Source organism: Thalassophryne amazonica, chromosome 11, assembly GCF_902500255.1.
Source record: "Thalassophryne amazonica chromosome 11, fThaAma1.1, whole genome shotgun sequence".
In the NCBI taxonomy this organism is placed as follows: Eukaryota; Metazoa; Chordata; class Actinopteri; order Batrachoidiformes; family Batrachoididae; genus Thalassophryne; species Thalassophryne amazonica.
This window is the reverse complement of record NC_047113.1, coordinates 33,303,198-33,325,931: the sequence shown is the minus strand read 5'-3', so window position 1 is coordinate 33,325,931 and position 22,734 is coordinate 33,303,198. Positions and strand designations below refer to the sequence as shown.

General features: G+C 42.3%; 1 protein-coding gene across 2 annotated transcripts in view; it reads left to right on the top strand.

Annotated features, from left to right (window-relative positions):
- frmpd1b (FERM and PDZ domain containing 1b) overlaps positions 1-22,734 on the top strand; it is a 104,700-nt gene that overhangs the window by 67,328 nt on the left and 14,638 nt on the right. For both annotated transcript variants that reach the window (XM_034181155.1, XM_034181154.1), the window contains exons 9-11: positions 4,876-5,001; positions 5,172-5,291; positions 13,623-13,756. In XM_034181155.1, coding sequence (XP_034037046.1) covers positions 4,876-5,001; positions 5,172-5,291; positions 13,623-13,756 — 380 coding nt within the window. The remainder of the gene's footprint in view (positions 1-4,875; positions 5,002-5,171; positions 5,292-13,622; positions 13,757-22,734) is intronic.

Here is a 22,734-nt window from a genome sequence, read left to right as displayed (position 1 = left end):
GTTGGAGTGCTTTTTTCAAATCCAGGTCTTTTTCTGACAATAGCCTTTTCTGTGTGCTTGTACAGTGAATGCCACATACCAACCGATCTCTTAAGGCATCAGAAAGTCCCTCTTTGAAATCACAATGCTGCGAGAGTTTGCGCAGTTCAGCCATATACTCGGATATGCTTTCTTCCTTTTTGATTCCTTTTATGAAATCTGAATCTTTCCACTATCACTAGAGGTGCGGGGTTTAAGTGCTTCTGCAACATCTCAACAATGTCTTTGTATGACTTGCTCGACGGGGCTCAGGAGATTACGCAGGAGATTGTAAGTTTTCGCTCCCATTAGACTGAGGAGGATGGCACTTTTTTTCTCATCCTCGATATCATTAGCTTCGCAGTATAACTCCACTCGCTCTATGTATGAATCCCAGTCCTCACTTGAGCTATCAAACTCCTCTACTTTCCCAACGTAAGCCATTTCAGACTTGAAATCCAGAATCTTATCCGTTTATCTGAGTTGTTTCACTGTGTGCTATGCACTGTTACTCATGGATCCTTTGCTAGTTTTCATTTCGCCTCTTGCTTTCGTTTCGCCTCCTGCTTTGTTTCGTCGTTTCTCCTTCCCTCCGGTTTAACTTTTTATTTCGTGCAGTTGTTTAGGGTCTGAATTACTCGTCGCCAATTTGTTGTGTCTTTACTCCAACATAATAAATGTAAACAGATGATCCAACTCGGAGGTAGCATGAACAATGACTTTTACTTGGCTTCACTGCAAGTCTCTATTACATATCACTGTGCTGACAGATAACCTATATGTAAACATGGTAGCAGGGGAGTGGTTCCGCTGAAGTAAATAGATCCACTCTAAAAACGCTGTTTTTGAAACTACATAACATCTACGAAGTGACGTTATGTGTTATTTACAAGACATCTTACAGTGATGTTAGCATGCTTTCATGGTGATGTAGGGACATCACCATGAAAGATGTTGGACTGAAACAAATCAAGCGAACTTTCGTTCCCTTAAGCAGTCAGGCATGGAGTAAAAACTCAGTGACAGTGTTGGGTTTTTCCGTCCTTTATAATCCATCATTTAGACATTACGGATGTTAGCACGCCCTGGGAATGCACATCAAGCAAGTGGGACAGGTCACAGGTAATCTCAAATCTTCACGCATGTGAGCAGGCATTTCCTCCTGCAGTTCGTCAGCACAATGACATTAGAAGCAAAAGAAAATATTTGCCTTGGAATTCCCCAAGACAACATATATAAATATATGTTCTCTTCATTAAAATGAACTGTAAGCAGCCAGTCTGCTCTATGTAAGCCTGATCTCATCAGATCTCACCACCTGTAAGTCGCTCTCCTTTTACAGCACAAGATTTCTTAGATTACTTTGAGAAGAAAATAGATGACATTAGGTTAAACATATCCCAGCATGCCTTAACCCAACCACTACATCCTGCTATTGAGGTGGGTGCCATTACTGAGGTATTACCTAGATTTACAGAATTTGATAGTATCTCACTAGGCATGCTGATGAAACTCGTAATGTCTACAAAAAGCACAACCTGCTTATTTGATCTTATACCAACAAAACTGTTTAAGGACCTGTGACCGTGTATTGGGCTGACTGTGCTGAAAATCATTAATCTCGCATTAACCTTTGGACCTGTTCCTAAATGTTTCAAATCTGCAGTGATTAAACCATTATTTAAGAAATCTAATCTTGACCCTAGTGTATTGAAAAACTATAGGCCGATATCAAATCTATCATTTTGCACTAAAATTCTGTAACAGGTGGTTTCACGGCAGTTTATGGACTATCTTACTGAGAATAATCTTTTTGAACCACTGCAGTCTGCTTTTAGAAAATATCATTCCACAGAGACAGATCTCACTAAAGTGGTGAATGATCTTCTGCTTCCAATGGATTCAGACACCACTACGGTTCTGGTGCTGTTAGATCTCAGTGCTGCGTTTGATACCGTGGATCACCATATTCTACTCGATAGGCTGGAGAAACATTTTGGGATTACTGGGAGTGCCCTTGCATGGTTGACATCATACCTGACCAGTTGTTCTCACTGTGTATTGTACAATAACACTACCTCTGACCTTAGTGACATGAAATTTGGGGTTCCACAGGGGTCCGTCTTGGGCCCCCTCCTTTTCTCCCTTTATATAGCACCCCTTTGGCACATATTGCAACGTTTTGGGATTACCTTTGATTGCAATACTGATGATACTCAGTTATGCATTTGGTCCAGTGAGACATTGGCAGCAATTTGACCAGCTAACGCTTAGCCTAGGCTCGTGTGTCATACATCACACTGACAAAGTGAGGAACCTTGGGGTAATTTTTTATCCTATGTTGTCCTTTGACCTCTACATTAGAAATATTTCAAGGACTGCTTTCTTCCATCTGCAAAGTATAGCAAAGATTCGTCCCATCCTGTCTATGGCTGATACTGAGACCCTGATTCATGCGTCTGTCTCTTCTAGATTGGACTACTGCAATGTTCTATTTTCTGGTTTACCGCAGTCCAGCATTAGGGGTCTCCAATTGGTTCAAATTGCTGCTGCCAGACTTTTGACAGTAAGCAGAAAGTTTGACCACAATACACCCGTTTTGGCATCCCTTCACTGGCTTCTTGTCCCTGTGAGATCAGATTTTAAGGTTCTCCTACTAACCTTTAAAATTGTTTATGGACTGGCACCTCCCTACTTAGCTGACCTAATTAAACCCTATGTACCGGTCCGGGCTCTGCATTCTCATGGTGCAGGACTACTTTGTGTCCCTTGGGTGAATAAAAAGTCTGCGGGTCACAGAGCTTTCTCTTATCGTGTCCGTTCTGTGAAATGATCTCCCTGCATCAAAAAACAGTCGGATTCTGTAGAGACTTTCAAGTCCAGACTTAAGACGCACTTATTTTTCCTTTCGTATGCCTAGCATACTGGCATAGTATGTTACTATGCTTTTTACTCTTTTAAATTCATTTTATTAGTAAACAGAGCGGGCCATGGCCTCAACTTTATCTAAATTCTGGGTCTTTTAGTGAAGCTTAAGGCTAGTGGCTGATGATCACCTTAGTATTTCTTCCTGTTTTTCTTGTTGCTTAATGCTGACAAATTATACTGTATTTGTTGTCTTTCTGATGTCTGATTCTGTTTTTTTTCTCTCTGTTTGAGGTGCAGCTCCATCCAGAGATGGGTGTGGTGTCTTCTTCTGCAGCCCTTCCATCCTGTGCACCGGCAAAATTTCCTGTATATTCATTTTTATAAATTGTTTTGTCAATTGTGTTGGTAGCATGGCCCAGGTAGAGCCCTTTGAGTCTGGTCTGCTTGAGGTTTCTTCCTCAAATCATCAGAGGGAGTTTAGACCTTACTTGTGTGAAGCACCTTGAGGCAAGTTTGTTGTGATTGGCCATTATATAAATTAAATAAATTAAATTAATCTCAGAAGCTAAGCATTGTGCAGCCTGGTTAGTAGATGGATGGGAGCGCTCTTCGGAACAGCAAGGGGCTGTGTGTGTTTCTCCAAGTAAAACTGGAGTTGCGTCAGGAAGTGCATCTGGTGTAGAACTTGTGCCAAATACCAATGTGCATCTGGCTGCATCTGATGTGGCAACCTGGAACAAATGGGAGCAGCCAAAAGGACAACAACAACATTAAAATAAACTGTAATTTTGCAACATTTTACAAAAATAAACCTACATTATAATGCTTGGATTTGAGTAGAAACTAAATTTCGTCAGTGTTGTGCCATTTGAAAGCCTGTATAGCTTTTAGTGTAATTAGCTATTTTGACTATAAATTAGACAAATGTATTTGGTCAGCCCCATGAAATCCCAGATAAACAGCTGAAGATGTATGTATGTTTGTATGTATATTTGGTCAGATTTTGGATTTTTACCATAGCGAGTTAGACCCTTGCTGCAAGAATGTTGTGCTTTAGTTTGCATTAGCTGAATGATTTGCTCTGCATATGTTCACTGCCTCCTCTGTCATCCTAACAACACAGCAAATCTAATGAGGTACACCGAAAAAAAGTTGTTTGAATTTACTTACTTTCGATCTTATAACATACAAATAATTAAAGTTTCCCATTCTTGCAATGGAAAGAATATTTTCATTACTTGAAAGATGGAATGTTCTATTCTACTCATTGAATAGAACAGTCCACCATTTTCTATACCCACTTACTCCAATCAAGGGTCATGGGGGGGGGGGGGGGGGGGGGGGGGCTGGAGGCTATCCCAGCCTGGGGGCGTGAGGCGGGGTACACCCTGAACAGGACACCAGTCTGTCACAGGACCACATATAGACAGACAAACACACACCAACGCTCAATTTAGTTTCACCAATTCTTCTAACGTGCATGTCTTTGGAAGTGGAAGGAAGCCGGAACACCCGGAGAGAACCCATGCGAACAACATGCACACTACAGAAAGGTCCAGGTGGGAAGTGATCCCCCGGCCTTCTCTCTGTGAGGCAACACTGCTAACCGTTAAGTCACTGTACCGCCCTTCCATCTTTCAACAAATGAAAATATTCTATACATTGCAAGAATTGAAAACATCCATAATTTGTTTTATGACATCGAAAGAGATCTCGATAGCTCCCTTGTATCATGGAAGCACTTTTATTAAAAGATAGTAGAAAAAACCAAAAGAGTAAAATCATGCAGTGGGCTTTTTTTCTATACAATGGAACAAATAATTAATGCAACATGACATACAAACCACCAATCATATGACATGGATGTATTTAGGGGTTATATTATGAATAATTATTATTGTTAGGATTCACATCCCAGTTTGGCAGGCAGTCTAGGAGGAGAAATTACATTTGACAATCTGTTTATGTATTTATTTATTATAATTCCAGGACATTGTTCTGACTCTGAAGGATAAACTGTCCATCCGGGCCATTGAGTACTTTGCCCTGGTGCTGGAGCAGATGTACAATAACACCAAACTGCTGCTGCTGCACGAAGACGAGCTCATACAAAAGGTGAACGAAAAACAGACAGAGTTAAAAACACCAAAATGTATTCATTTAAATGATTCATATGAGCTGCTTTTTTGATTTAATGTTTCTTTTAATAGAAATGTTATTATCAACGTAACAAATTGTTGCCTTTACTCTAAGAGCTTGCATTCACCTTCATGTGTCTCCACCAGGTGGTGCAGAAAAAAGATTCCCATGACTACAGATGTCTATTCAGGGTGTGTTTTATCCCCAGAGACCCCATGGACCTTCTGCAGGACGACCCCTCTGCCTTTGAATACCTCTTTTTACAGGTCAGAGACACTCCTGTTATTTGTTTTCTGGAAACACACTAAATAAATCTATATTATTACACACACACACACACACACACACACACACACACACACACACACACACACAGAGGCCAAGTGGCCTCACGTGTGTGTGTCTGCGCGCGCGTGTGTGTGCGTGTATGGCTTCACTCATGGAGAAACTGGGGAGAGCTGACATTTGCTGTTTAGTATGCTTATGTATTTTGGGTCAAGGATGAATGCTGCGAAAATGGAACTTTGATAGGGCTAATATTTTTGGAGAAATTAGTGACATTAGCTAACAACAGTGAATAATGGGGGTTCTGGTTTTGAGCTTTTAAATTATGTTATTATGCTTTATGTTATTTTAACAGTGTTGTTAGTGTTATTGATTTATTGTGTTTTTGTAGTTTGATTTGTTTAGTCAGTTTAGTTAAGTTTCATGTTGCCGTTGCGATGAGTGAGAAGTGCAGTTTGTTTGATGTCTTCTGACACCGTCTATGTTAGTGTGTAAAAATAAAAGCACCTGCTTGTGGCATAATGCAGAAAAGACAAAAAGCTGTGTGTGTGTGTGTGTGTGTGTGTGTGTGTGTGTGTGCGCGTGTATGTGTGCGCGTGCATGCCTGTGTGTAAGTTCGATCACAGACAAACTGGCGAGAGCTGCCATTTGCCATTTGGTATGCTTCTGTATTTTGGGTCAAGGATGAACACCACCAAAATAGAACACTGTTAGGACTAATATTTTTGGAGAAATTAGGGATATTCGCTAACAACAGTGAACAATGGATGTTGGTAATTACATTCTGGACTCACACGCCATTCCAGCAGAATCTGTATATTAAAACTGTGCATGCGTGATTTTATTTTGTAAGTTCAATTTAAGTACATAATATAATTGTAAATACGTTAAAAAATATATGGATGTTGCAAGAAATTGAAAACACTTATTTCCATTGTGGTCCATTTAAAAATCACATGACAGAATAGAAGTAACAATAAGATAAAATAATAATAATAATACTTATGATCTTATGATCGATTAAGGCACAAACCGGAAATAGCACAAAAAATTTCCCTAGTGGAGAAAAAGCCACAAACTGGACAACATTGTCGTAAAAATCCATAAAAAGCCACAAACCGATGGTAGACAAAGCCGCAAACCAGAAATGGCATGAAATGATTTGATCCACCGACATCGGTAACCTTTTTGCTTAACAATTCCCTTACCGGTCCTTCAGAGCGGCCGTTGATTATGAGGGTGTTTGTCGGGAAAATGATCATTTGTCTGCATTGACTGCAGACCCTGCAGTGGCTGTTCTTGAAGCTTGAACCACTGAAGCAGTGCTCCGACCCACTGCTTTGTTGGTTCATTGCTTCGCTGCTTTTCAGAAGCAGCAAGTCTGCTTCTTAACCCCTCTTAAAGCCATTTAAAAATGTCACTTTTGTGTGGATTAAAGTCACTAACTGGGACGTGTGTCTTGTTGCAGGCAAGAAACAAGAATCGTCCTCCCTTCCGTTTGCACAGCTCCAAACACTGCAACGCTCTGCCAAGTAAAGTTAGAGTCCGGCCGGATTTAATAGCTTCAAAGCGAATTGCCATTTTAAATCAAATGACACCTCATTCCAAATACTGTAATAGAAACAATAAACTACAATTGACTAATACATGATTTTCCTGCCACAATGAGGCGTCCTTCGTTCTTTATGAATTACATTGAAGCTGACATGCAAATTTTATTTGTATTTATGTTCAGAGATCAAGGATCCAGTGACCAATTTCATATTTATTTACTTTAAGACTCAATAAAATGTTGCTGACATAGAAAATCTGTAAAGCCTACTCTTGTTACACAAAAAATTCACAAGAGGTATCGATAAGGGAATCAAGGAATCGGATTGATAAGCGGAATTTATAATGGCATCGATATCAATAAAATCTTATCAGTACCCATCCCTAGACCTAAATGACATGGTGAGATGCTGAAGAACTTCGCTCGTTCATGTCCGCGACATATACATATTAATGATAATAATAATAATAGTGTGTATATGATAACAATAACCTAAACTATTTGTAAACACATTAAGACAATAAATTAACATTAAAAATGGCATAATTAACAGGAAACATAGGGTTGATTTCTTCTTCTAAAAACTGTTGAGGTCTAAGGTTCTAAAAATATTCTGGACTCACGTGCCACTTCAATTCATTATAGAATGTTTGCATAATTTATTACCACCCTGGAAAAAGGTCAGCTATATTTATTTATAAACATTAACCAATCTACAGCCCATGGATCCCCATGGGCAATGTGCTAGTAATAAATATAATAATATAATATTATAGTAATAAATATTGTTTGAGCATGCAAGATGAAATTAAGGGAGAATGTAGTTTCTCTGTCATCTCAACTGAGCATGTTTTCTTTTTTTGCCATTTTTGTAAAAGTCTGAGAAAAAAAATGCTTCTAGCTTGGAAATGATTCTGTTAAAGCTTGGGATGGATCCAAAGCCAGATTTGTTTTTAAACTTTATGAAATACCCTGTTTAATGAATTACAGTAAGTGATTTTTTTTTTTTTTGAGGTTTTGGGTGAAGCCTGGAATAATTACCAATACATTTTGAGGTTTCTCTCTTAAAGACACAGTGCCCTTTAAGGTACACTGTACCATTCTTTTCGGTGCTTCCATTTGCTCGGGGTCACCAGAGTGGAAATGGTATGAATCTGCATGACACAAGTTTTACACCAGATGCCCTTCCTGACATAACTCTGTGTGAACATAAGAATGGGGTGCAGGTGGAGTTTGTACTTCAGACCATCATTCTGTGAAACAAGAGTCATTTAAGGTGCAGGAAATGATAAAATTGTGGAATAAGCAACAGTGGCCTTAGTGGCCACTAGCCCCCTGCAGTGCATAACAAACTTCATAAATCATATGCAAACAGAAGGCCTGCAGGCTTACATTTGCCTGCCTGGATGAGCTCAGACATGTCCCAGTGCTCCATCATTGCGACTTACACTCACCGGCCACTTTTATGCAGGAACAGTTGCTTTTTCTGGATTAATTTGTCCCTCAACAATCTCCACTTCTTTCTACAATCATCAACCTCCAAACCAATGTACATACAATTTCTCTCCATGAATTGTGGGTCATTTGAGTGTCTTGTTCTGACACTGTGTTGTGAAGTTGGTCACATTTGCAGACTTTTCTGCCAAACGTATTTGATCCATGACCGAAATGTAACTGCCATGCACACTGCCAAACTTTTAAAATATGGCGGGAGAAGGAGTGAAACTGGAAATTTAGCGAAATTTAGTCATTTAGCGGGTCCGTGTCAGGCTCCGGAGAGGGTTCGCAGCCACGTAGAGGGCTCTGATCTAAAGTGGTTTGGTTCATCACACCCAGGGATATGTGTGAAACTTAACACCATATTACACTGCAGGCAACAAGCAGCATTTTGTTAATAATCATCAGCCTTGAATTATGCCCTGTCTCATTTGAGTCCCGGGTCTGAGCACGGTTTCAAAAAAATAAATGGCTGTGCTTTTTATCACAGAAATACGGTACCCGTTTTCCTCAAATTGGCAAGTGTCAGTGCTGAACTTCATTTCGTACCTCTGTTGTGACTAGGCATGTCCAAACTGCTCTTTGAGGAGTTTTTAATGGAAACGCATTGCGATTGGACGGGATGTTTTGTCCAATGTAAGCGAAAGTCCGTTATACAAAATCCGTTATATTTGGTGTTTATTACATAGAAAACCATACAAAAGCATTGGGACTTTTGCTTTTGTCCGGTGAGTGCGAATATCCAGTTCATATGATGACAGTTTAGGCGAATTTTACTCTATAAAACAGCAGCTACAGATTGTGTTAAAAAATGCCAACATACCCCAAAATAGAAGCTTGACTGTCCTCACCTGTATCTACAAGAATCAATCAATCAATCAATTTTTTTATATAGCGCCAAATCACAACAAACAGTTGCCCCAAGGCGCTTTATATTGTAAGGCAAGGCCATACAATAATTATGTAAAACCCCAACGGTCAAAACGACCCCCTGTGAGCAAGCACTTGGCTACAGTGGGAAGGAAAAACTCCCTTTTAACAGGAAGAAACCTCCAGCAGAACCAGGCTCAGGGAGGGGCAGTCTTCTGCTGGGACTGGTTGGGGCTGAGGGAGAGAACCAGGAAAAAGACATGCTGTGGAGGGGAGCAGAGATCGATCACTAATGATTAAATGCAGAGTGGTGCATACAGAGCAAAAAGAGAAAGAAACAGTGCATCATGGGAACCCCCCAGCAGTCTACGTCTATAGCAGCATAACTAAGGGATGGTTCACGGTCACCTGATCCAGCCCTAACTATAAGCTTTAGCAAAAAGGAAAGTTTTAAGCCTAATCTTAAAAGTAGAGAGGGTGTCTGTCTCCCTGATCTGAATTGGGAGGTTCCACAGGAGAGGAGCCTGAAAGCTGAAGGCTCTGCCTCCCATTCTACTCGTACAAACCCTAGGAACTACAAGTAAGCCTGCAGTCTGAGAGCAAAGCGCTCTATTGGGGTGATATGGTAGTACGAGGTCCCTAAGATAAGATGGGACCTGATTATTCAAAACCTTATAAGTAAGAAGAAGAATTTTAAATTCTATTCTAGAATTAACAGGAAGCCAATGAAGAGAGGCCAATATGGGTGAGATATGCTCTCTCCTTCTAGTCCCCGTCAGTACTCTAGCTGCAGCATTTTGAATTAACTGAAGGCTTTTTAGGGAACTTTTAGGACAACCTGATAATAATGAATTACAATAGTCCAGCCTAGAGGAAATAAATGCATGAATTAGTTTTTCAGCATCACTCTGAGACAAGACCTTTCTGATTTTAGAGATATTGCGTAAATGCAAAAAAGCAGTCCTACATATTTGTTTAATATGCGCTTTGAATGACATATCCTGATCAAAAATGACTCCAAGATTTCTCACAGTATTACTAGAGGTCAGGGTAATGCCATCCACAGTAAGGATCTGGTTAGACACCATGTTTCTAAGATTTGTGGGGCCAAGTACAATAACTTCAGTTTTATCTGAGTTTAAAAGCAGGAAATTAGAGGTCATCCATGTCTTTATGTCTGTAAGACAATCCTGCAGTTTAGCTAATTGGTGTGTGTCCTCTGGCTTCATGGATAGATAAAGCTGGGTATCATCTGCGTAACAATGAAAATTTAAGCAATACCGTCTAATAATACTGCCTAAGGGAAGCATGTATAAAGTGAATAAAATTGGTCCTAGCACAGAACCTTGTGGAACTCCATAATTAACTTTAGTCTGTGAAGAAGATTCCCCATTTACATGAACAAATTGTAATCTATTAGACAAATATGATTCAAACCACCGCAGCGCAGTGCCTTTAATACCTATGGCATGCTCTAATCTCTGTAATAAAATTTTATGGTCAACAGTATCAAAAGCAGCACTGAGGTCTAACAGAACAAGCACAGAGATGAGTCCACTGTCCGAGGCCATAAGAAGATCATTTGTAACCTTCACTAATGCTGTTTCTGTACTATGATGAATTCTAAAACCTGACTGAAACTCTTCAAATAGACCATTCCTCTGCAGATGATCAGTTAGCTGTTTTACAACTACCCTTTCAAGAATTTTTGAGAGAAAAGGAAGGTTGGAGATTGGCCTATAATTAGCTAAGATAGCTGGGTGAAGTGATGGCTTTTTAAGTAATGGTTTAATTACTGCCACCTTAAAAGCCTGTGGTACATAGCCAACTAACAAAGATAGATTGATCATATTTAAGATCGAAGCATTAAATAATGGTAGGGCTTCCTTGAGCAGCCTGGTAGGAATGGGGTCTAATAAACATGTTGATGGTTTGGATGAAGTAACTAATGAAAATAACTCATTAGAAGAACAATCGGAGAGAAAGAGTCTAACCAAATACCGGCATCACTGAAAACAGCCAAAGATAACGATACGTCTTTGGGATGGTTATGAGTAATTTTTTCTCTAATAGTTAAAATTTTGTTAGCAAAGAAAGTCATGAAGTCATTACTAGTTAAAGTTAATGGAATACTCAGCTCAATAGAGCTCTGACTCTTTGTCAGCCTGGCTACAGTGCTGAAAAGAAACCTGGGGTTGTTCTTATTTTCTTCAATTAGTGATGAGTAGAAAGATGTCCTAGCTTTACGGAGGGCTTTTTTATAGAGCAACAGACTCTTTTTCCAGGCTAAGTGAAGATCTTCTAAGTTAGTGAGACGCCATTTCCTCTCCAACGTACGGGTTATCTGCTTTAAGCTACGAGTTTGAGTTATACCACGGAGTCAGGCACTTCTGATTTAAAGCTCTCTTTTTTAGAGGAGCTACAGCATCCAAAGTTGTCTTCAATGAGGATGTAAAACTATTGACGAGATACTCTATCTCACTTACAGAGTTTAGGTAGCTACTCTGCACTGTGTTGGTATATGGCATTAGAGAACATAAAGAAGGAATCATATCCTTAAACCTAGTTACAGCGCTTTCTGAAAGACTTCTAGTGTAATGAAACTTATTCCCCACTGCTGGGTAGTCCATCAGAGTAAATGTAAATGTTATTAAGAAATGATCAGACAGAAGGGAGTTTTCAGGGAATACTGTTAAGTCTTCTATTTCCATACCATAAGTCAGAACAAGATCTAAGATATGATTAAAGTGGTGGGTGGACTCATTTACTTTTTGAGCAAAGCCAATAGAGTCTAATAATAGATTAAATGCAGTGTTGAGGCTGTCATTCTCAGCATCTGTGTGGATGTTAAAATCGCCCACTATAATTATCTTATCTGAGCTAAGCACTAAGTCAGACAAAAGGTCTGAAAATTCACAGAGAAACTCACAGTAACGACCAGGTGGACGATAGATAATAACAAATAAAACTGGTTTTTGGGACTTCCAATTTGGATGGACAAGACTAAGAGTCAAGCTTTCAAATGAATTAAAGCTCTGTCTGGGTTTTTGATTAATTAATAAGCTGGAATGGAAGATTGCTGCTAATCCTCCGCCCCGGCCCGTGCTACGAGCATTCTGACAGTTAGTGTGACTCGGGGGTGTTGACTCATTTACACTAACATATTCATCCTGCTGTAACCAGGTTTCTGTAAGGCAGAATAAATCAATATGTTGATCAATTATTATATCATTTACCAACAGGGACTTAGAAGAGAGAGACCTAATGTTTAATAGACCACATTTAACTGTTTCAGTCTGTGGTGCAGTTGAAGGTGCTATATTATTTTTTCTTTTTGAATTTTTATGCTTAAATAGATTTTTGCTGGTTATTGGTGGTCTGGGAGCAGGCACCGTCTCTACGGGGATGGGGTAATGAGGGGATGGCAGGGGGAGAGAAGCTGCAGAGAGGTGTGTAAGACTACAACTCTGCTTCCTGGTCCCAACCCTGGATAGTCACGGTTTGGAGGATTTAAGAAAATTGGCCAGATTTCTAGAAATGAGAGCTGCTCCATCCAAAGTGGGATGGATGCCGTCTCTCCTAACAAGACCAGGTTTTCCCCAGAAGCTTTGCCAATTATCTATGAAGCCCACCTCATTTTTTGGACACCACTCAGACAGCCAGCAATTCAAGGAGAACATGCGGCTAAACATGTCACTCCCGGTCTGATTGGGGAGGGGCCCAGAGAAAACTACAGAGTCCGACATTGTTTTTGCAAAGTTACACACCGATTTAATGTTAATTTTAGTGACCTCCGATTGGCGTAACCGGGTGTCATTACTGCCGACGTGAATTACAATCTTACCAAAATAATAGAGCTGAACATGCAGTAGTTTTTACAGATTTACTGACAGAAATTTTGCAGACTCCCTGTCCAACCGACTGATTGAGTCCTTTAAGCCAATACATGGCTTGTTAAAAATTGCAGGGTCATTATATGAGCTTGATCACAGATCTTTAGTTTAGTGTTTCTCTGCCATAAAAATTTTGTGGATATTGAAATTAAACTTGAACTTTGCCACGTACTGCATGCCACTACTAAATACTTAACTATTGTTGAAAAAGCCACATTCTGCCTATTTTTATTAACCACAGCAATGCAGCATAAGAGCTGTGTGTGTAATTTTGATTTATTGTTCTCCAGGAGCTCTTGCCTCCTACTGTGTGTGTGTTTTGGCTGTAAATTAGTCACAGTTTTTGGATTCCCACTTGTATTTATTGGTTTTCTGTCACTGTCTGTCTTGCAGTTTATTAGCATGTTGGTTTTTCGTGCACATCAGTTGTGCATTGGTGTTTTTGAATATGTATGAATATGTGTGTGTGTGTTTTGAGCTGTAATTGTGTTTGTCTGCAGAGCGTCGCCGATGTGCTGCAGGAGCGTTTTGCTGTGGAGATGAAGTGTAACACTGCACTGCGCCTGGCTGCTCTGCACATGCATGAGAGACTCGATAGTTGTGGGCAGACCAGGAGCTCTATCAAGAGCATTACGTGAGTCAAACGTGCTGTGATTTTGTGAATCTCAGTTGTCTCCTTGAAAGGCCGCTTTGGTGGAATGTGTGTAATTTTAGTGATCGATGGTTTTGAGCTTTATTCTGCAGTCACTGTAATCTGCTCAGGAGAAAGATCCACAGCAAAAGCTCGAGCAATCACTTTAACAATGTTAGCAGGTGTGCCTGTTTCGTTTTTTGTTTTTTTGCTTTTTTTGTACATTGATTGCCAACTATAGATTACTTCCATTATTACTGATCATTTATTTTATTCAGTTAATCATTAAAAAGGCAATAATTTTTTCCCAGACCCTAAAGTCATGCTTTTACATATCTCGATTTGTCCATCTGTTCTTTTTATAATGACATAAAACACGTGATTGTAGACATTTTGTTCTTAATAGAATGACTTCAACAATAAAAAACAATTTTCAACATATAGTTGAAATGAATTCTAACTCAGCCACATGGGGTGTGCAGCCAGTACACTTTTAGTGCCTGTCCCAAGCCAGATAAATGGGTAGGGTTGCGTCAGGAAAGGCATTGGATGTAAAACAAGCCAAAAAACAAGGATGCAGAGCACAAATCGAATTTCCATATTGGATCGGTTGAGGCCTGGGTACCAATGACCGCCAATGGTGCTGTTGCCCAAAAGGGTGCTGGCAGAAATTGGGCTACTGCTGTGCGAAGAAGATGAACAAGAGGAGGAGAACATGTCCAGAGACAGGGGTGTAGAGCTGCAGTAACTACAGAGGCATAAATCTTATCAGCCACAGCATGAAGTTATGGGAAAGAGTGGTAGAAGTTAGGCTTAGAAAACAGGTGAAGATCTGTCAGCAACAATATGGTTTCATGTCGAGAAAGAGCACTACAGATGCATTGTTTGCTCTGAGACTACTGATGGAGAAGAATAGAAAGAAGGTCAGAAGGCTTTACATTGTGTGTTTGTGGATTTAAAGAAAGCTTATTACAGGGTGCCAAGAGAAGAGTTGTGGTATTGTATGGGGAAGTTTGGAGCAGCATAGAAATATGTGAGAGTAGTGCAGGACATGTACAAGGATAGTGGGACAGAGGTGAGATGTGCAGTAGGAATGACAGATTTATTCAAGCTAGAAGTGAGATTATACTAAGATTCAACTCTGAGTCCTTTCGTGTTCTCAATGGTGATGGACAGGTTGACAGATGAGATGTTTGCAGATGACATTGTGACCTGTAGTGAGAGTAGAGAGCAGGTTGAGTCTAGCCTGGAAATATGGAGATACGCTCTGGAGAGCAGGGGAATGAAAATCAGTAGGAGCATGACTGAGTACATGTGTGTGAATGAGAGGGAGCCCAGTGGAATAGTGCAGTTACAAGGAGTAGAAGTGGTGAAAGTAGATGAGTTTAAATACTTGGGTTCAACTGTCCAAAGTAATGGAGAGTGTGGTGAAGAAGAGAGTGCAGGCAGGTGGCAGGAGTGATTTGTGATCAAAGAATATCAGCAAGAGTGAAGGGGAAAGTTTACAAGACAGTAGTGAGACCAGCTATGTTGTACAGCTTAGAGACAGTGGCACTAACAAAAAGACAGGAAGCAGAGCTGGAGGTGGAAGAGCTGAAGATGGTGTGATTCTCTTTGGGAGTGACTAGAATGGAGAGGATTAGGAATGAACATATCAGAGGGACAGCTCAGGTGGGACGGTTTGGAGACAAAGTCAGAGAGGTGAGATTGAAATGGTTTGGACATGTGCAAAGGAGGGACCCAGGGTATATAGGGAGAAGGATGCTGAGGATGGAGCCACCAGGCACGATGAGAAGAGGGAGACAAAGAGGAGGTTTATGGATGTGGTGAGAGAGAGTACATGCAGGTGGTTGGTGTGACAGAGAAAGTTAGAGAAGACAGGGTGAGATGGAAACGATTGATCTGCTATGGCGACCCCTAAACAGGAACAGCCAAAACACAAAGAAGAAGTTGTGATGAATTCTAATCAAATGATCCAATATTTTCAGCACACACACATCACAGATCCATTTCTCAAAGGACCACAAGTTCAGATAAGCCGACACACACATACATCAGTGCACATAAATACTCTGCATTCATTTCAAAGGATATGTTCACGTTTTTTTATTACAAATCATGGTGTTGTGGTTATGCCTGTTATTGCAGTAATTATTAGGAATGTGAGTGTTCTCTAACAATGATTAGATATGCAAATTATTCTCTTGTCGGAGCCCACAGGTGGATGCTGGGGTAGAGAGCTGTTGATGCAGTAGTGGCAGTGTTCACAGGCAGAAAAAAGAGCTGGGAAATTGATTCTTAAATAGCATTTGTGCAGATTATGAGCAGTAATTTTCCACTGGAAAATTTTATAAATCATTCCTGCATTCTAAGGCAATCTGGAGAGCTAAATACATACACACTGGAAATCTTCTAATTTTACATGTCGAAGTATTCATCACTCAGCTCTTGTTTATGCAAGACCTTTCCGATATTGTATCACATGTTTGGTCAGTGGCTCAGGGGGCGGTGTTGCAACCCCTTAACTTTCATTTTAGATCTGTTTCTGCATGATCAGCACTTTTAGTGGTGCAGTGACATCAGCTGCATGTATTTTTCCTGATACACTCATTGATATCAATCCTGCATCACTCTTAAAAGTTAGTGTTGACTGTCATGCTTGTACCTCCACATAGTTTTTTTTGTACACTGTCTTGTCAGCATAAATTTCACATTGTGATGTCATGTATATAATAATAGATTTATATAATATATTGTTGTCCATGCTGTTTTGCATCTATTTATATGAATTTGTCAGTATGTGTGTTTGCGTGGGTATGAATAGAATGTTGTTGTGATAAGTCTTGATCGTCTTTGTGTTTTACTGTTTACTTCAGCTGTCCAAGGACTGCAGATAGAAATCATTTGCTCTCTGTTTTGAGATAAATGCATATATGGTGCTTCAAAGAAATAAACTAAACTCTTTACACTCTGAAACTTTAGCAGAAGTTTACAGTACCAGCAGGGTAGACTCTGTAACAAATTCATAATAGCACCAACAATAAATGCTGTAAATAATCAGAAAATGGAAGAATGCCCGAAGAACTACATTTTGCAATGGGGAGGTTTGGAAAGACATGGTTTGGGTTTGTCTCATACGTTTAAAATGTCAAAGGTGATAAAAAGCACTCAGCAGACTGATTATGTGCAATGCAGTCTGATACTATGAATAACATTGTAAAGAAGTGAACTTGTGAACTTGTCCTTTAAACAGCATTTTATGCACTTTGTAGCATACTTGCATTATGCATATTAAGTTTCGAGCATCATTCTGGAGTCTGTCCAAAGGAAGGCATCACGAGCTGTGCTGGGACATCAATAGGCCACTAATTGATTTAATATACATGCTTTGAAATGTTCCATTTTGATTTGCCCCCTTTCATGTTGGAAAATATTAAAATGGAAGAAGCAGGATTGCATTGTTTTTCAACTTCACATTTAAAAACTGCAGTCAGCGCGGGGTGTGCACATGTACTAGCATGTACATTGCTTATGCTGATACGTAAAGGTGCCTTGACACTTACACAGATTTGATCCACGCACTGGTACGCAATCTGCCCTGCAGAAGAGTAAGCTTGTAAACCGGTGTAAACTGTGCACAGCTTCATGCAAGTGCACAAAGAAAATATTGAAATGTTCTAAATCTCTGTCATACATTATGTGAACTACATGTGAACATTGCGCAAACAGTTAAAAACACTGAGTGTCAGTGCGAATGATTGCATCATCACAGCGCAGCTCATCTGATCGATTATGATGAGATGTTAAATCTGTCATAAACATAATTTTACAGCTACTCATAAGAAGGAATGAACATGCAACTGTTTTACCAAGCTATTACAATATAAACATTACAAATAATTACCTTTTGGACTATTCCAAATGCATTCTCCACCTCATGAAGCACACGAGAGAAAGAGAGAGAGAGAGAGAAAAGTGGCAGCTGTCACGGTCCTCTGTGATTCCAAAAGCGAATAAAGGTGTTTTCATCAGCCAAACTCTAAGAGAACATGATCAATCCACTACAAAATAATTATTTTATACAACCCCTGGCAAAAATTATGGAATCACTGGCCTCGGAGGATGTTCATTCAGTTGTTTAATTTTGTAGAAAAAAAGCAGATCACAGACATGACACAAAACGAGAGTTACGAATGTAACTACGGTTCTATGAATTCCGGATGACCGCCAGAGGGCGGTGCTTTAGCATCTGGATAACTACATGTGCGCAGCACAGAGGTTGAGAATATATACCAACAAAGTCACACCATTGAATGTGACCTGGGTGACGTCACTGGTTGTCTTTATATACCAGACGCACCCAGCGCTCGCTTCTTTTCGGAATGAACTCACAAGACTCTGAGTGACAAGCAACTCTGGCGGTCATCCGGAATTCATAGAACCGTAGTTACATTCGTAACTCTCGTTCTATTTCATTCCTCCTGACCACCAGAGGGCGGTGCTTTAGCACCTGGATGACTTAATACCAACAAGGTCACGAAGAGTCACACTCACCTCGCATCAGCAGTGGGGAGTGGAGGCAGACAACACCGCCGAAGTCACCGCAGGAGGAACGGCCACATTCAGTCTGTAATAGCGGGCGAAGGTGCAGGACGAAGCCCACGTAGCAGCAGCACAAATATCACTCAAAGGGACACCTCTCAGTGCAGCCCAGGAGGTGGACACCCCTCTGGTGGAATGGCACGTAACTTTAGGAGGCTGAAGACCTCTGGACCTGTATACTTGTAAAATGGCATCCACGACCCAATGCGAGAGTCGCTGCTTTGAGACAGCACAGCCTCTTTTGTGATCACCGTAACACACAAACAGGGCATCCGTTTTCCGGATCCCGGCAGTCGCACTAATGTACTGCTTCAACATTTGGACAGGACACAGGGAACCTGAAACAGATAATCCTGGATCAGAATGCGGGTCATACACAGCCAAGGAAACTGGCTGGTTAACATGAAAAGTTGAAATTCTCTTGGGTAAAAAGGACGGATTAGGCCACAGCGTAACCCCAGATCCGTCAGAATTCCATCGCAAACAGTCCCCAGCGACTGAGAGGGCATGGAGCTCTCCCACCCGCTTAGCCGAAGACAGTAGTCAAGTAGAAAGGCAGTCTTCACTGACACCCATATAAGATCAGCACTTTCAACTGGTTCGAAAGGGGATAAGCTTAAACCTTCCAGGACTAGAGGAAGGTCCCATGAAGGTACGCGTGCAAGCCTTGGAGGCCGCAAATGTAGAGCACCTTTCAAAAAACGACACACTAAGAGGTGTGAACCCACTGACCGGCCATCAACGTAGACGTGCCGGGCAGAGATTGCAGCAACATAAACCTTCAAGGTAGCGACAGAAAGTCCTTTCTCCAGCAGTTCTTGTAAATATGTGAGGAGAATAGGTACAGGGCAATGCTCCGGGTCTAACTTTTGTTTCTCACACCACCGCGCAAACAGCTTCCATCTGTTGTCATACAAAGCCCTGGTAGAAGCAGCACGTGAATTAAGGATAGTCTGAAAACAGCCTGGTCACAAGAACTTAACAAGGAGTCTGGCCCCTCAACGGCCACACATACAGTTGAAGGCGTTCTGGGTGAGGGTGCCAAATCCTCCCCTGTAGCTGTGACAACAAATCCTTCCTCTCCGGGAGAGCCCAAGGTTCTCCCTCGAGGAGTTTGTAAATCATGGGAAACCAAATCCTCCCAGGCCAGAATGGAGCAACCAGCAGCACCCTGTGGCTGCTCTGATCTATCCTGCGCAGTGTCAACATCAGCAGCGGGAGAGGAGAGAAGGCATAAACGAGGCAATCCGGCCACGGGTGAGCCAATGCATCCTGCCCCAGCGGGCTGTCTGGTTCCAAGAGGGAGTACCATTGTGGGCAATGTGTCGAGGTGCTTGAAGCGAAAAGGTCCACTTCCGCTGCACCATATTTCTGCCAGATCATTTGGACCACAATCGGGTTCAGTCTCCACTCTCCCGGTGGTGGTTTCTGTCTGGAGAGTAAATCCGCTGCGCTGTTCTGTACACTGGGCAGATGAACTGCTCTGACACTCTGAAGGCGAGGCAACGCCCATAAGAGAAGCTTCCGAGTTTCTGCCAATGAGTGATTGGACCTGGTGCCCCCCTGATGGTTTATGTGATAGACTGTTGACGTGTTGTCCGACCGGACAAGAACATGTCTTCCTCTCAGGGCTGGGAGGAAATGCTTGAGAGCCAGTCGCACAGCGCGAAGCTCCAGCACGTTTATGTGTTGGAGTCTCTCCTGGGGACTCCAGACATCCCTCACCATCCTGTGATTCCACACGGCCCCCCAACCTTTGAGTGATGCATCTATTACAACCACCTCTCGGCGAGAAGGAACAGACCCTAGAGGGACACCCTTGCAGATGAAGTCCACATTCCCCCAGGGTTTGAGGTGCAGAAGGCACTGGTTGGAGAGTCGTACAAGCCTGTGCTGATGCAACTTCGAGTTGAGGCCTAGGTTGTTGATCCAAATCTGTAGGGGACGTAAGAACAGAAGTCCCAAAGGTACCACTAGCGACATTGCAGTCAATTTGCCCATCAACCAGAGCAGCAAACCAAAAGGCAGCGTCACAGCCCGTTGAATGTGTGAGACGAGACGAATTACATCGTCCAGTCTCTGCGGGGATGGCGATGCAGTCATAGTCAGGGAGTTGATGGCAATGCCGATGAAGGTCGTTTGTTGACTGGGAACAAGAGAACTCTTTGCAAAGTTCACTGTGAGTCCTAAATGAGAGACATGGTTCAGTAGAAGAGCTGTGTCGTTGTGCGCCTGCTCCTGAGTCGGCGCGCAGACAAGCCAATCGTCTAAGTAGGGTATGATTCTTAATCCAAGAGCTTGCAGTGGGGCTAGTGCTGCAGCCATACATCTGGTAAATGTACGAGGGGCAAGAGAGAGGCCGAAAGGAAGCACCCTGAACTGGTATGCCTGACCTTCGAAAGCAAAGCAGAGAAACTGCCTGTGATGAGGTGCCACTGGCACATGGAAATAGGCGTCTTTTAAGTCGACACTTGTGAACCAGTCTCCTGGTGTGATAGTTTGAAGGACGTCTACTGTGCGGAGCATGTGAAACTGCAGCACTTTGATATAACGATTCAGACGTCGGAGATCGAGGATAGGACGAAGCCGCCATCCTTCTTTGGAACAAGGAAGTAAATTGAATAGAACCCCCTGAGCTGGTCTGATCTGTGAACTGGCTCTATGGCCCCCTTCTCCAGGAGTTCCAAAATCTCCTGTTGTAGGGCAGCAGACTGCACCGAGTTGGAAACAACAGTCATCCTCACCCCATTGAACTCTGGAGGACGACATCCGAACTGAATTCTGTAACCTTCGAACAAGGTTGAAATGACCCATGGGTCTTGAACTTGAGCCCCCCAGTGGCTGAGTTGATTTCGTGAAAAACGGCTGGGGGCCAAACATTGGCAGTCAGACCCGACCACTTCTGCCTCGCATCCCTGAGGACCTCTGGGTGCGATTACTGGAAGCTCTGCGAAACCGTTCAGTTCTCGGGGGTCTGCCCGTAGGCTCACGAAAGGCAGGCTGCTGGGAGAGCTGGCCCTCAACTGCAAAAGCACGTGCAGCTCTGGGAGTCGGCGGAAGCCTGGATGTAGAGTGAAAAGCTGTAGCACGTCTGACTGGCTGAGGTCTGGAAGACCGGTGTAGGTCAACAAACTGTTGCCGAGATTTACTAGCCTCAACAGCACGCTCTAAAGTTTGTTGGGCTGCAGGTCCAAATACTTGGCCTGGAAGAACCGGCAGCGAACGGAGTGTGCCTCTGCAGGATTCGGAAAGGGGGGACTTGCGCAAGCCACACCTGACGTCTAGTGATGGTAAGGGTTGACATCAGTCTGCCAAGCTCTCTGGACATATAAGCAAAGGTTTGGAGTGAGGCATCACTAAGACTTTGCGTAGCATCATCAACCTGTGCCTCCCTCAAAGACTTTGAGAGGGCAAGGGCTAAATGGGACAGTGAGTTGCCTAGGTGACCGATGCGAGCAGCTATGTCATAGCTTTTGGTGAGGAGGTTTTCAGTGACCCTACACTGAGGGCATGGGCAGCGGGCATCCGGCCGAGCAGCATCAGCTGGAGCCACAACCAGGTTCGCAATAATGCTGTCAACGGCGGGCATACGGTTCAGACCATACTGCGCTGAATCACACATAGAGCTAATGGCTCTGCAGTCCTGTGATAGATGGGTCAATGATTTGGGGTCCGCCCAACATCGGTGGAGCTCCTCGATATATGGTTGTGAAACTGGAACGTTGAACTCAGGCTTCTGAGTGACTTTGAAAAAGGCACTTGAAGCGGTGGTTTCCACAGGGGGATTGTCGACCCCAAGCCTGGATAAAGCCAACTGAACAGCTTGCTTGACAAAGGATAGTCCAGGTTCGGTTTGCGGCATGGACTCTGCCTCGGAGGTATGAGAGCCCACTAATGAATGGCTTGGAGAAAGACTCCTCTCATCCTCATCCTCCACACAGTTTATATCACTTGTCATGTACAAGGAATCAGTTGCAGCAGTAGACACGACATCGTCCTCCTGCTGAGTAACTACATGGGTCTGATCAGCCTCATTAGGGACAGCAGGAACTGTCACTGCATCCTTAGGCTGTAGATTCAGAAGCAAGGACTTAATCTGAGCAAACTCAGAAGTCAACGTTTCTACCTTTTCAGCCAAAGCATGGTCATGAGTAACCTTCTTAGCAGAAGGGGCTCCTGCATGTGGGCGTTTATGGCGCTTTGGGTCCTTCCTGGGGCTGGAGGCCAAAATCGCACTAGATATTCCACTTTCCAATGCCGCAAGTCTAGCAGATCTCTCTGCCAGTGGCATGCTGGCACAATTAAGGCAGGCATCGCCAGTCAGGGCTTCCCTCAGGTGTCTGATCCCAAGACAGGAGGGGCAAAACATATGTCCATCA